Below are 15,395 nucleotides of genomic sequence, written 5' to 3'. Positions count from 1 at the left end.
GGAGTCAGAGAGACAAAGGCAGCAGTGGGAGCATGCAGCACCCAGGAATCAGTGGACTCCATGCATTTCACCCAGCATTGTCACGCTGGCCGGTGAAGAGCTGAAAGCTTGCTGAGCTGTCACCACCAAGTCTGAGCAAATATCAAGGCAATGAAGACTGGGGACTTGCCTCTGGCGTCCAGCCCAGGCTCAGGGACAGGATTCCACTCTGCCGGTTGTCCTTGAGGGCCTGCAGGGACAAGTGAGATCAGACACGGGCGAGCAGAGCAGAGCTTCCTCTGCATGTCGGGGCTACTTTTTCCTCAGTGACCCGCAGGGTGTGGTGGCGGGTCAGGGATTGACGTGGCCCAAAGAAGAAGGTCTGCGTTCTCGCAACTGGAGAGGGGCAGGGGTAACCTTCCCACTGAAATGTGGCCGCTCTCCCAGTAACAAACTACTCATGACTGATCTGTGCAAGACCTCCAAGGTACAAGCAGGTTAGGAAGACCTTGAGAGGATCTGAAATGACACTGTATGCTACTGGGGCACAAATTTGTCTGCCTTCTTGGAAACAGGCACTCAGAACCTACCTCTGGGTTGATCCCAAGGCATAAGACCTGGATTCAGACTAACATCTGAATAGGTCGATTCACCACCACCAATGTCAGCATCTAGAATCAAGAATCAAGAACTGATGAGAGACGTTCCCATTGCTGGGGATGTTGTGATCTTCTTCTCCCTTAGAAACTGGAGGTGGGTCAGGTGACGGGGTGGGAGGAAGACTCAGGTCACGATGGCACAGTTGCAGAGCGGCCGGGAGGACCTCCTGGCTGCCACCTGGCAGCTTCCACAATGCGCTCTCCACGCCACGCGCAACAACCCTTACGGACCGCAGGGAAGAAGCAGCTGCCCCTCGGGCCTGTCTTCCTGGGACGCCTCTGGTGTACACAAAGGAAGGTCACACCGAAGCACCAGAGGAAAACACACCTGTGTCTCCCTCTGGGCTGCGGTCGGGGCTCTGTGTTGGAAACTGGGATTCGTCTATGGGGCGTACCACGAGGCCGGAGCAGAAATGCTCACGCTTTTCCCAGCACACAGAGGACATCACCCCTGGACATCACCCAGGATGATGGCTGTGCTCCAGCCAGCAAGCGGCAGAGCCGCGGCCCGGCACGGCTGGAGCCAGCCCTGGGGAACAGCGCTGCCACGGGCTCTTGCCCGGCTCCTGCGGTGCGGCCCGTCACCCTCTGCCTAACGTCCACCCCGGAAGGTGGCCCCAGGGAAGGGTGACTTCAGGCCCCCCGTTTTCCCAGTTTTGGCCCCGACTCTGCCCACTCACCTGCTGCCTGTGCTCGAAGCGGAGCAGCACAAATCTCGCGGGAACGCAGCGCCATCAGTAGGAGGAGCACGACAAGGCGGGCAGGGGCCGTGGCCCCCCACACTCGTGCCATGCTGCCACCACCACCGCTGTCGCCACAGCAAGTGTTGCACTTGGGGCAGGCGCAGAGCAAGGCCTGTGCCCAGGGACAGCATCACAGTGGGGCATTGTGACCTCACGGCCCCGGGAAGCCGGGTGGAGGCTCCCCACCCCTTTGTGATGCGCTGCACCAGGGCTGCTGGGGCCGGTGCTTACATCATAGAAACGCGGAATCACGGAATGGCTGGGGTAGGAAGGGACGTCTAAGAACTTTTACCTCCAACCCCACTGCCGAGGGCAGGGATGCCACCCGCTGAGTCGGCCTGCCCAGAGCTCCCTCTAGCCTGGCCTTGAACGCGTCCAGGGACAGGGCATCCACAACTTCGCGTGGCAAACTTCTATAGTGCCTCCACAACCCTGAGAGGGAATGCTTTCCAGCTCGGTGTGCCCCTGACACCTCAGGCCACCGAGGACAAGATGTGATATAGAAAACGGGGTCTGGATCCAGGGCGCTTTTGCACAGGTTACCCACACACGTGAAACGTGCTGCAATGCAACAAGCCAAGCGCATAGAGCTTCTCTGGTACAAAGGCTGATGGCTGAAATATGAACACAGGGAGCTAGACCCTCCCGCAAACCTGCCAAGTCCAGCGTCACGTGCTTACACTCTTATCGGTACATCTGCAGCTTCACCTGTTCTCTTTCAGTTTTCCATACCTCGGCTAAGGACATCCCCTTTCCTACACCAGGCGTATTTCCCATTGTTAGTGTGCTTCCATACCGAATTTAGTAGTGGAAATGTAAGACTCGCCGGTTAGCACCTCCCGGCCGCAACGTCCAAGTGAGCTCACCCACTGCTGGCAGCCGGACGCTTGGTGGCGAGAGGCTCTGACGGCCATCGCCTGCAGGGTCCCGCCTGGGTCTCTGGAAACTGCGGCAGCAGCTGCACTCCTGCCACCTTGCACTGAAGGAATCACGCTGCTGCCACCTCCAGCATAGACTCTCCAGACATAACCCATCAGTGTCTTCGTCCCTCCTTCCCTTTGTGAGGAAGCTGTAGACCACCCAGACAATAGCTCTTGATGTCACAGCATCACAGAATCGCAGGGGTTGGAAGGGACCTCAAGAGATCAGTGAGTCCAACCCCCCTGCTAAAGCAGGTTCCCTACAATAGGTCGCACAGGTAGGCACCCAGGCCTACAGGCCTACCTGTCTGGAATGTCTCCATAGAAGGAGACTGCACAACCTCTCGGGCAACCTGATCCAGTTCTCCGTCACCCTTACGTAAAAAGTTCTTGCACACGCTTGTATGGAACTTCCTGCGTCCAAGTTTTGGGCCAGCGCTCCTTGTCCTATTGCGACACGCCACCGAGAAGAGCCTGGCCTCATCATTTGCCTCCCGCCTCCCTTTAGGTGTTAAATAACACAGATCAGATCTCCCCTCAGTCTTCTTTTCCCCAGGCTGCACAGACCCAGCTTACTCAGCCTTTCCTCATCAGGGATGTGCTCCAGGTCCTTTGTCATCTTTGTGGCCCTCTGCCAGACTCCTTCTAGGAGATCCGCGTCTCTTTTGAACTGGAGAGCCCAGAACTGGACACGGTATTCTAAATGTGAATATACACTGCCAGGGCAGAAGCTCTGAACAAGAGCTCAAGGACAGCCCTCCACGTATCAAGTCTCCCCAGCACTTCCCTGCTCTGGTGGGAGCTTGGGTGACCGTCCCGGTCAGACAAGCCAGCTGAGGCTGGGCCCGAGGAGGCCCTCCCTGGCGCGCGGCTCTCCGACTGCTTCCCTTGCACCAAGTGCTGGCCCCAGCCCTGTGCCCTGTAACCCCATATATAAGCACTGCAATGGGCTGCCCAGGGACGTGGTTGAGTCACCGTCCCTGGCTGTGTTTAAAAACAACCCTTCACTACCCTTTCTGTAGTGAAGTTTTTCCTGAGATCCAACCTAAACCTCCCCGGCACAACTTGAGGCCACTTCCCCTTGTCCTGTCACCACTCCCCTATCCTCCTAAATAAGGTGGAGATGTGGCTGGCCTCATCCTTCTGTAAGGTCTGTGGATGCTGGAGCTGCCTGCAGTCGGGTGGGCTGCGCTCACTTTCCGTCCACGTGGCAAAAATGGTCTCTTGCTCATGAGCTAGTTGGCGTTCATTAGCAATGACATGCGCAGCAATCCCACCAGTCGGTGATCCTTGGCATTTGGGGTTTCCAACTGGTGGGTTGGGCCTGGAGCCCCTCCTGATGGGGACAGGCTGGGAGTACTGGGGCTGAGCACCTGGCAAAGGGAACGCAGAGGGGGCATCTGAGCAGTGCTGATGGATATCTGATGGGCTGGGGCTGCTCAGTGATGCCTGGGGTTGGACTGGAGGACTCCAGAGGTCCCTTCCAGCCCCCCAGCTCTGGAGTTCTGTGTAGAATAATTCTTAACAAAATATTAAGGTGGATTACAGTGATTGGATGCAGGGCCCAATAAAACAAGCAAACAAACCAACGTGCAGCTTGCTTATACATGACTTCTGTGTCGGCCTCCATGTTGCCCCTTTTCTTTGTTTTCAATACTTACTCATCTTGCTTGGCTCCTCCCAAGTAAGCTATTCCCCTCCCCACTTAACTTTTCCCCTTTGCTCCCGGGTTTTGCTGCATTGCAGCGCAGATCGGTGCTGTTTGCTGAGGGCATCGTGTGCTCTGGGGCCATGACTGAGTTTCCTCAGTACTGCTGGCGCTGCTCCATTCCTGTCTCCACAAAGACACCCATCCCTCCCTCAGACACACGCGGAGCCATTCATCCGTCCCACCACTCCCCTTAACCTCCCGGAGAACAGCGCTAAGGGGACAGCTGAGTACCCACACAAGGCAAACTGCCCTCTGAGGCGTTCTGTGCACCCTCAGCAGATCTGGGGCACCGCCTTCAGGACAGCCCGCAAAACCACAGCAAGGTTTGTTTGAGAGCCGCTCCTGGTGCGCGTGACGCCTCGAGGGCCTTAGGAGCAGCTGTTTCCCTTTGGGACGGAGCCTGAAATTCGTGCTGCTGTCATTCACAAACCTGGGTTGCACACACAACCGTGTGGCTCCGCATCCATCCATACAAGACATAGGGCGCTGCTACGGCAGAAGGCAGCCGGGGGTCCCCTCCAGCTCCTGCCCGCACCCCCCCACGGCGGCACAAACCTCGGAACCAACGGTTCTGTGACATCAGCGCCGGCGGCGACGAAGCCGGGCGCGATGAGCTGCTGTGCGCCTCCGGGAGCGGTGGTGCTGCTGCCGCCTCTCGTGGTGCTGCTGGGCGCCTGCCGGCCCGGGCACGGCTTCTCCGGCGGCTGCGAATGAGTGGCCCGGCGGTGCCCTGTGGGGAGGGACGGCGGTTCCGATGCAAAAGCTGACGTGTTTCTGCTTGCAGCACCTGCGGGCTCCGGCCCATGGCTGATGGTTATAAAAATGTGTGGCACAGAAGCCCTGCACGGGTCCGTGGCAGGTGGGCACAGGAATCATCTCTCACGGAGGATCTCTCATCACACCGCAGTGGGTCCTCACGGCAGCGCACTGCTTCGAGCATGCAACGTAAGGGCTGTCCCAATGGATGTCCACCGCAGGTCCACCACCAAGTACGAGCAAATATCAAGGCAATGAAGACTGGGGACTTGCCTCTGGAGTCCAGCCCAGGCTCAGGGACAGGATTCCACCCTGCCGGTTGACCTTGGGGGCCTGCAGGGACAAGTGAGATCAGACACGGGCGAGCAGAGCAGAGCTTCCTCTGCATGTCGGGGCCCCTTTCCCCCCGAGCAGTTCAGGTTTTAAGAAGACCGGAGCCGCCCTTAAGCCAGCAGAAGGCTTTCGCCGGCGCTGCTGACGGGAACGGGTGGGGAGCAAGAGCAGGAGCGGCGGCCGCCCCCGGAAGCTCCGCGGGCAGCGTATCCCGACGGCCCGCGTTCCGCCCGACGGCCCGAGTCCCGCCCGCAGCGCCCGGCCGTCGCTCTCCGCACGCCGCTCCCGTCGGCTTCCCAGCGCAGCGTGGTGCCGCCCCGGCGGGGAAGGTGCTGGGAACGGCGGCGGCGGAGCTCTCGGCAAGGGAGCCGAGAAGCAGCCCGACGGCGGAAAGCCTCTGAGTGGAGAGCGAAGAGCCGTGGCGCCTCTCCCGAGCAGAGTGCTGCCGTCGTCTCGTTCGTCATCCGTAACCGTGAGGAAGCCGGAGCTCTGCTTTGAGAGCAATCGGGGCTGCAACGGGAGCGTTCCCCAAGGCCCGGGATGCCTGCGCTGTCCCGAGTGCGGTTCCTGCGATGATCTCTGCCTCTGGGCGCAGTCCCGGTGCGGCAGCCCGTGTCTCAGCCGGTATCACACCGTTCCCTCCAGCAACAGGAGCTCCGTGGGGACGAAGGGGACAGGAGGGCACCTGGAAGGCCCCAGCTTTCTCCAAAGGGCCCGGGAGCGCACGTGTCTGCAGCAGGGTCCTTAGGTGGACACGTTTGTAACTGAAGCCAGGGAGTTTTGTACCACGTCTTACACTGGCAGCCCCAAGGAGATCAGTGTTCTTCCTCTGAGAAAGGAAATTGCCTTGGTTTTACTAACAGCATCAAGACCACATTAAACTGCGCTGGAACAGCTGTACTGTGAAAAAACATGTTCCTTGATACAGGGCCATGGCTGGAGGGGAGGGGGAGTTCCAAAGTGAGTGTGTGTGGCGGGGGCATGCGGGGACAATGCCCACAGCGGGAGGCAGATGGCTCCAACTGGGTGGGCACAGCTACACTGGGGGAGGCAGATGGCCCTCACCGGGAGGAAACTGGGAGGAATACAGGGGGACTGGATTCCTAAAATTGGAGGGCACAGCTGAAATGGAGGTGCAGGTGGTCTAAACTGGAAAGCAGAGCTTGATATGGGCGGTGAGAGGGGGGGAGGTAGGTGGCCGAAACTGGGGGGCAAGGTGCAGATGGGGCTCACCTTCATTCAACGCTCAAGCTGGAGGGGATCCACAGGGATCACAGAACGGCAGGGGTTGGAAGGAAGCTCTGGAGATGGAGTCAACATCCCTGCTAGAGAAGGTTCCCTACAGCATGTCGCACAGCTCGGCATCCAGCATGGTTGGGAATATCTGCACAGAAGGAGATTCCCCCACCTCTCTGGGCAGCTTGTTCCTGTGCTCTGTCACTCTGACAAGAAAGTTATTCCTCATGTTTGTACGGAACTTCCGATGTTCCAGTTTCCCCTGTTGCCCCTTGTTCTATTGCTGCAAACCAGTGAAGAGAGCCTGCCCCCCTCCCAGCAGTGCAGCACTGCGAGGCTCTGGGAGCCCTGCCACAAGTGCAGGAGTTAATGTGATTTTCTGTGAATTTAGGAATCAGTAAGAGTGTTAAGAACAAGTAATCAAAAAAACCCCAATCCCCCTTTTTAAATGGGGAGAGGCTAGAAAATGAAATGTTAGACTCCGTTCGTGACATCTAAGTGAACAGCAAACCAAAAAGCCCAAACACGTGGTTATGCCAGAGAAATGACTAATATTATTTGGGAAATAAGGACACTACAGAACCTAAAAGAAGAAGTTGGAGCTATTCCACCAGCCACCAAATTCTTCCTTAGATTAAATAGGGTGGAGACCTATGCTATTCTGAATCAAAAATCTGTATGACAAAAGGAAGCAAGCAACAGAGGGAACAGATTTACTTTTGAGAAGCTATCCACAAAACCCATCCCCACTAATTGTACTTGTGACAAAACTGTTCTATTACAGCTGTAAGCACCAACCCAGCGCTGTGTGTGTGTCACACCACTAGGCAGCGAATGGGTGATAATGCACACGTTTTACAACTCCCACCTGTGCAGCCTTTAAGTGCCTGTGTTCTCACTGAACACAAACCAAGCCTGCCCAGCAAGGCAGATGCAAGCACAGCTTCTGCCACTGCCTGACACTTTTCAGAACAGCGATGTGCCTAGGAGTGATGACCAGGAGAAGGAGCAGCCTGTTAATTCTCCAGTACCGCACGCTTCAACCCACAGGAGGCTTATGAACAAGGAGTCACGGTAGCAGGTAACAACAGGCCCAGAAACAGCTACAGACCTTGCATGCACCCCACCTACTGTAATCTTGGTAACTCCTCAATTTGGGAGTTAACGCTTTAAGATAATCAAAGTGCAGCAAGGGCTGAAAAAAAAAAACTGGAAAAAAAAAAAAAAGAACCAAAGAAACAAAGAAAACAACAAACCAACTGAAACACACATGTACACCTTTAAGATTGCAGCAGAGACAGCATCTGTGTGTCAGACACAGGTTTGGCAGATGGAATGGGAGCTATTCAGCAGCTTCTTGCATTTTGGAGTGACAGATAGAAGGAAAAAATAACCAGCCCCTCCACGCAGGTATCCATGAGCCCTTGGCCTTTGTAAAGCAAGTGGGCTGTTTCCAGCCACACTGACCACCATCAGCTCCCACCAAACGTGGCAGCTGGCTGCTGTGCCTGAGCTCCAGCAGGTCCGCCCCAGATAACCTCAGCACTGTCAGTTTCCATCCATATGCAAAAAGCTTTAAATTTCAGAAGAAAACACTGATCGATGTAAGAAAGCAGATCTTTAATAACTGAATGGTAAGGAAGACTGGACAAGAGAAAAAGCCCTCTTTAGTTTCCACTTCTGTAACAGTTTTGAGAGAAGAGGAAAATGGAAACACTACTGAGAGAGACCTGAACAAATCGTTCCTGCTAAATCAGGGAAGGAAAAAGCAGAGTTCTTCAGGACAGGCTTTTCCCATGAGCAACCCACGAGTATCTGCACTAGAAATGGAACACTGACGCTAGGCAGCTGTGCAGGAAGAGTGCTCCAGCCCCTCAGGAAGCAGGCAGCAGCTGCACTCTTTGGCTTGGTTTGTTTTAAAGTCACCGTGATACCTAGAAGTGCCACAACAAACTGACAACCCAGACATTCATTTTCAACATGGAACAAAATGAACGTTGTGAGGCTAAACCTGTATGAAAAGCCAAGCTCATATCACCTTATCCAATATGGCACTGCAGAGCTCCTCGTAAGAAATTTCCAAGCAGTTTTTAAATCCAAATTTTGAGATCTAAGAAAAAACCAAAAACACAGACCTCATAACTTTGCTCCCAAGGATTATGCTTCTGAAAAGACCCCAACAAAAACCTATTTGCAATAAATTGTTGGAAAGGATTCTGTTAAGTGGCTGCATGCAGCATTTGCTGCATACACAGCTGATGCACACACATGGAGCTTTTCCTGAAATCATCTGCAATGCCTGCAGATACCTCTGTTCTACAGCAGTCTCATCTATTACTCTGCATCCTCTCATAGAATTCAAGTACTTCGATCACAGCAATTCTTCCAATTCCCTTTCAAGACTTATATTTTTTCAGAGATGCACATAGGGGGAAAAAAATCAGTATTTTGAGCTCACATTATTGTTCCTGTAGAAATACAGATTTGAAATCTGCAGCCCCAAAAGTTGTCAGATCACTTCCCTAAAAACCCTCTCCAAGCAACTGTCTTGTTCAGGTCCCTCACTTCTGATGACACCTCCTGGCAGAGCTCATTCCGCCCTGCCTTCTGATTTCTGTATCCATCAGATAGGACAGAAGGTTCAGTGTATGGCAGGCTGGCAGCCTTTATAGATGCATGCATGGAAGCACACTTTGGTGCTAGCTAAAGACTGAACAAAGCTGCTGAAGGATGGCAGCAAACCTCACCAGAGGTGAAGCACTTGGAAACCCACAGCAGCATCAGCTCCACCAGCAGCAACCATTACAATTCTTCCATATGAATTTTAAAAGCAAGATTCCAAAACAAAACCCACTTTTCCTTTCTGAATTCTCAGGCAATATTTTTATAGGTTTATTTCTATTGTGTCCATCTTTCTTTTCTACCACATTTCCTACACTGCTTGCATATAATTCCCATGGAGTTCAGCTCCCATTGCACCATCACTCTTGTTCTTGTATTACTTCCTTGAAGTTCTCTTCCATGGTTTCTGGTTTTACGGCTGTTGAGTTCTGTTCTTCAGACACATTTGATGGGTTTTGTTGCGTGTCTTCTTTGTTGCTCTTCACCACCTCCTGTAGATTGTATTTTCTGAATAGAACATAGTCTCTCACCACACTCAAGCAACAAACATTCTTTATTATTTCCACCACAACTGTATGTTGTGGATTATTGAGATCAACTTTGTTTTCTGGATTAAGGCTGCCCACAATTCCTGTAAAACAAAATATAGCTTAAAAAACGTTGGGAAAACAGTTTCAGAGCATCAGTTTACTCTCCTGAATGGAACACAAGTCAGAGGAGATAACAACCCTCTACTTGTGACCAATCATTAGTTACTGCAATTGTGTAAAACAGCAGAACAGACTGGGATTCTTAAGAAATACTACCAGGAGGACTACAGTAACTAAATTATCCCATTGTAACTAGCAAGAAACAAGACGCCAAAGTATGCAACTTGTTGCAGAGCTGTTTTTCAAGTTCCACATTAAATGGAAATAGAAATGTGTGTATTTCAGTATAGCATTCAAACAACTTGATGTAGTCATTTCAAACCACGTATAACTGACACACCAAATAGAATTCACTACTGCATGCTGTTCTGCTTTGTCATCTCTTGAGACATCAACAGGAAACACTGATGTCAAGCTCTTTTCAGAGCCTTAGAGACATTTTTGTAACCCAACATACAGGTGTTAAGCAACAAATATGCCTCCTTGTTTACAGCACTTTTCTTCAAACAGCCTAGCCTGTTACGCATGCAGCCGTGTGCCGCTTGTGTACTTAGGTTCAGCTCTGTATGTGATCTATACGTACCTGCCAGCTCCTTAATTACTTCTTCTCTATTCATGTGACTGTTATTACGAGCTTTGTAAACAATCTGGAAAGTACTCTTATTGGGGGCTTTAAACCAAGGCTCAAAAAACGTTTCTGTGTATTTTTTCATATCTTCCAGAAAAGCCTTGCAAGTTCCAGAAATGGGCAGCATGCGCAGAATTACTCTGGTTTTCTTCTTTTTAGTGGTATGAATGTCCTTTAATATATGGTGCACCAGGTTCTCAGGTTCTACAAGGAAACAACTAGGTGTGAGAATCAATTTGAAGGATCTTCTCCCTTGTTCCTCCCCCAAAGGTATAAGCTGGGGAAACGCACGCTTAGCTGCACAGCGCTCAGCCTCAAACCCTTTTCTGAGAATTCTTTCCATGCACCAAAATTGGGTAGCTGTGGATCATTCTGTCAAGGCCAATTCCTCTGCCTTCAGAAACTCCGCTAATTGCAAAACCAGTGGGAAGGACAATGGGAAATGGTAGAATCATTACAGCCAGAAGAGACCTCTAAGATCACCTCACCCAACTGTCCACCTACCACCAAAATTTATCCACCAACCACATCCCTCATTGCCACATCTCCCCTGCTCTTGTTCGCCTGCAAGGATGGCAACTCAACCACCTCACTGGGCAGCCCATTCCAGGGCCTGACCACACTTTTGGAGAAAAGATTGTTCCTAATCCTCAACCTGAACATTCCCTCTCAGCCCATTGCTGTTAGCTGGGCACAGAGGTCCACCCCCCGCCCCCCACAACCTCCTTTCAGGAGTTGTAGAGCGCAGTAAGGCCTCCTGCGGGACTTCTCTTCTTGGCTGAACCATCCCATTCCCTCAGCTGCTCCCTATGAGACTCATTCTCCAGACCACTCGCAGATCCCACTGCCCTTTTCTGAACGCACCCCAGGGCCTCGATATCTTTCTCGCAGTGAGGAACCCTACACCGAACGCAGCTCTCGAGGCGTGGCCTCCGCAGGGCCGAGAACAGAGGAACGGTCACCTCCCCGTCCTGCTGGCTGCCTACTGCTGATACAGCACAGGATGCCGCCGGCCTTCTGGGCTGCCCGGGCCCCAGGAGAAGCCCCGGCCCTTTGTGGCGCGGCACGGCGCGGCACACCCACCGATGCCGCGGGTGCGGATGAAGACGACGTTGTTGGCGCCGCTCTCCACTGACTGGAAGCGCCGCAGCTGCCGCTCGGTGCAGGCGCGGATCTGTCCGACCTCCTTCTTCAGCGCTGCCTCCGCGTCGTCGTCGTCGTCCTCCTCCTCCCGCTCCTCCTCCCTCTCGCTCCCCGACAGGCGTTCCGCGGGCTCCGAGAGCTGCGGGCACACGGTTCGCCCCTCGCGGTGAGCGCCAAGCGGAGCTGCCAGGCGGTACCGCGGGCCGGCCAGAACGCCGCTCAGCGCCGGCGATCCGCGTCAGGGCGCGGAGCGGAGACCGCGTGGCCGCCCTCCCCCCGGCCCCGCCTCGGGACGGACGCACGCACGCACCTGCTCGGGGCCGTACAGCAGGTCCCCGTACTCGCCCAGTAGGCTGTAGGCCTCCCCCACGCACTTGCGCTCGTTCATGTTGCAGGTGATGAGGATGCCGCGCATGCCGGCCTCCAGCTGCCGCCCGCCGCCGCCGCGGGGCCGCTTGGCGCGAGCCGCGAAATGCCCCTTCAGCCGCCGCTTCCGTGCTGCCGCCTCCGGCGCGGCCATGGAGAACCCCGTCGCCGCGCGCCGCGATGGCGTCACACGGCCGCCCTCAGCGCCGCCCTCAGCGCCGCCGCTGTGCGTCAGCTCGGCGCCGCCTGTGCCTGCGCTTCCTCCCGGCGCTGGGTGCGGGCTCCTTGCGCTGGCTGCGCGGCGCTTGCTTTCGTTAGCAGAGCCCGCTTTGTCTGCTCGGTAGAGGCTCGGTGGACGTCTCCGTAATCTACTTGGTGCGTGCGAGGACTTTGTAAGCAAATTGCTTGATGCTACGGGAGCAAAGACGACCTATGGGGGGAACCGGCTTAGCAAAAGCAAGAAGGAAGGCGGCCGAGGGTCGCAGAGAGGAAAGTGATGGATGAAGGAAGGGCTGATCGGCCTCCAAAGGGCTCTACCCTCTACCATGCGACATTACCGTGCATTAATGAGTACCTGGAAAATGTTAATTGCTTCTAAGAAATATAATGAATATGGATAGCGTGTGTGTGTAAAGCTTATCTCGGGTTTGTGACATGGCACCCAGCCTGTGTCACTGCAAGGCAGCCAGGCTGTGACCCAGCACCACCACTTCCTGTCCTCATCACTTCTGTCCTCAGAAATTCAATTCCAGGGGCAAAGGCTGCAGTGCCAGAACAAAGACCCACACTTCGCGTGGCTCCTGAGGGCTGCCTGCTGCTCAGCGACTCCGGAGCGCAGTGTGCAATGTGGGGAACACAGTGCGAGGCGTGATGGCACAGGAGGCCTTGCTGGGAGCATGGCTGTTGTGCTGCTGGCAACCAGAGTCCAGCTGGGCTGCAGAAGGGGAAAGTGTGTACACTGGTGTAAATTGGTGGGATTCTTTACAATTTACAACAGGAGGTGCCATTTGTGTCTTACATAAAACTTGGTTCCTGGCAAGCCTTCAGGACTCATTTAACCCTACAGCAATTGCCAACTATCAGTGGGATTTGTCACAGTATTAGTGGGATATTGGTCACAAATCATACCCCAGAATCTCAGCATGTTGGGTTGGAATGGCCCTCACAGCCCCACCCTGTCCCCCAACTCCAGCTGCCCCAGGCTCAGCCATGGCTCTGAGCCCCCAGGGATGGGGACCCACAGCTCTGGGCAGCAATGCCAGCACCTCTCTGCCCTCTGAGGGAAGGATATTCTTCTAACATCTTACCTAAATTTCCCCTCTTTTAGTTTCAATCCATTTCAATCCAGCAAAGTTTTCTTGCTGTTGTGGGAATCAAATGTTGTTTCTGCATTAGAATTGGATAATTTTTTTATTTCATGATCTCCGCTATCATTGTAATTCTTGGGAGTCCTTCTACTTAACTTGGGGAAGATCTCTGATAGTTTACAGCACTTATCCTCTAGACGAACCTTCCCAGGAACGCACGTGACTCTGTATATAGGTGTATATCTGTATATTTTGTCACACACTGCAAGAATATCCTGCACGAGAGCAAACCAGAGAACAAGTGATGGCCTTCCCGAGGAAGCGCCAGAAGAGACATCGGAAGGCCTGGCATCATCCCCGTGCTCTTTGTTTAACGAAGACTTTAAAGAAAATCACTATATCAATACGGCAAGGACAGCACCGAGAAGACATCTTGGAAACAACAGGATGGCTGCTGACTGACACCAGGTAACAAATAAATTAACAAGTAAATAGCAAATGTAAACCTTCTGTAAGATTGTGAACCTGGAGTACCCAGCCAGTGGGGAAACAGGGGAGGGGGGGAGGCAAGGGGGAGAAAACGGTATAAAGGCTGTCATGATGTGTCCATAGGTGCGCTCGTGCTTGCGGGATGCCCGCCATTGCAATCGCGAATAAAATCTGCTCTTATACCGTCCTGACAAAAATTATTTGGATATTTCCAACACTGTTAAGCAGGTATTCTTTTTTAGCTGCACCAGGAAGCACTGGGGGTTAATTCCACCATAAGAGCTTTTAAGATTACATGTTTAGGAGTTCCTTATATGTTCACAGATAGTACATATTCGTCATTCCTTCACGAGATAATGAACAGATAGGCGCCTGTCTCCGGTAGTGACTTACAAAGGTTTCAGCCCTCTATTCCACGATCTCTGCTGCCATCCAGTGTCCGTTCAGCTCCATGACAGCCCAGTCGGTTGCTTCTTCCAATGTTCTTTGCCGCTCGCCCTCTAGATGAACTCTCTTCATTGACGCGTGTTCAGTAGAACACCTATTACAAGCAATTTACAGGTACCAAAATCGTAACATTTGCCTACGCAGCCATTATTGTCCGCACATCTATTAGTTCTGGGATGGAGATTGCATCCTGTCTTTCAGGGATCTACTGGGAAATAGGAAAATAAGGAAGATAGCGGGAGTATCTTAACACCCACATGTTGCATTCTAAGCTTCCCCCAGAATGGAGCAATTCAGCCCTATCTTCTTTGATGTTTGATAAGCCTGATTGTGCCTTTTCATTATTGTGTTTCTTTTGCTGGAGATCCCTGGCTAAAGCAGAACAGCCTTACAAAATGCTTTCTAGTCTATAACGCTATGCCTGTAATTAACTACTCACATCTAAAAGCTATTACAGTTTTGCAAGCAAGAATTAATCATATTATACAACAATTCAACATCTACATCGTACATCATAAGGATATGCTGCCAAAATATATTGTGTATTTACTTCTTCAAATCACCATTTCCCTTGTCCTCTCACTGTCTGCTGCTGTAAAAAGTTGGTCCCCCTCCTGTTCATAAGCTCCCTTTAAGTCCTGGAAGCCCGCAATGAGGTCTCCCTGCAGCCTTCTCCTCTCTGTGCTGCACACCCCGGCTCCTCAGCCTGTCTGCACAGCAGAGCTGCTCCAAGCTCCGAGCATCTTCATCGCCTGCCCTGGCCCCGCTGCAACAGCTCCCCCCCTTGCAGTGCCGGGCCCCAGGCCTGGACGCAGCCGTGCAGCTGGGGGCTCCAAGGGCAGAGCAGAGGGGGACAATGCCCTCGCTGCTCGCCGCCCCCCTCTGCTGCTGCAGCCCAGGATGCAGTCGGCCTTTGGGGCTGCGAGCGCACGCTGCTGCCTCACGTCCAGCTCTTCGTCCACCAGAACCTTGACGGCCTTCTCTCCCTGAGTTCCTCTCCCAACCCATACATGTACAAATGAAGCTCTGAAGTCACTGAACCTCTGAGGTCTCAAGGTTTATGGCAGTGGTCTGTGGAGCTGTGCAGGCTGTGTCTGACTGTGAGGGAAAGGTACTGCGCACTTGTGAGCTGAGCCAGGGGAATGCAATTAATCACCCAGACATAACCAGAGTACCTTTGTGGTGAGGAGTGCTGAGGGGTTTGGAAACATTCACTGGTGCTCTGGAAATCAGCTTTATGCCCTAACAAAACAGTAATACAGGCAGGCAGTTATGGGAGACACATTCCTCCTCAGGATGAGGTTTGCTTCCTGAGCTGGAAATTTTGCCTGCACACTCCTGGCAAATTTACTGATGCGAATCACAATCTAGTTGCTGTCACCCTCCTCTGCAGCATTGTGACCTGG

The 15,395-nt window shown here is 53.2% G+C and overlaps 1 protein-coding gene across 1 annotated transcript; it reads right to left on the bottom strand.

Annotated features, from left to right (window-relative positions):
• Positions 1-9,318: 9,318 nt before the first annotated feature.
• THUMPD1 (THUMP domain 1 NAT10 acetyltransferase adaptor) lies at positions 9,319-11,900 on the bottom strand (the record flags this gene model as incomplete). Its single annotated transcript, XM_079542787.1, has 4 exons — positions 9,319-9,590; positions 10,193-10,441; positions 11,321-11,519; positions 11,691-11,900. The coding sequence occupies 4 exons, from the start codon at positions 11,898-11,900 to the stop codon at positions 9,319-9,321; spliced, it is 930 nt and encodes a 309-aa protein (XP_079398913.1).
• Between the last annotated feature and the right edge of the window lie 3,495 nt (positions 11,901-15,395).

This window comes from Tetrao urogallus, assembly GCF_951394365.1.
Source record: "Tetrao urogallus genome assembly, chromosome: 15".
NCBI lineage: Eukaryota > Metazoa > Chordata > Aves > Galliformes > Phasianidae > Tetrao > Tetrao urogallus.
Note: the sequence above shows the minus strand (reverse complement) of the source record. Positions and strands in the feature narration are given on the sequence as shown.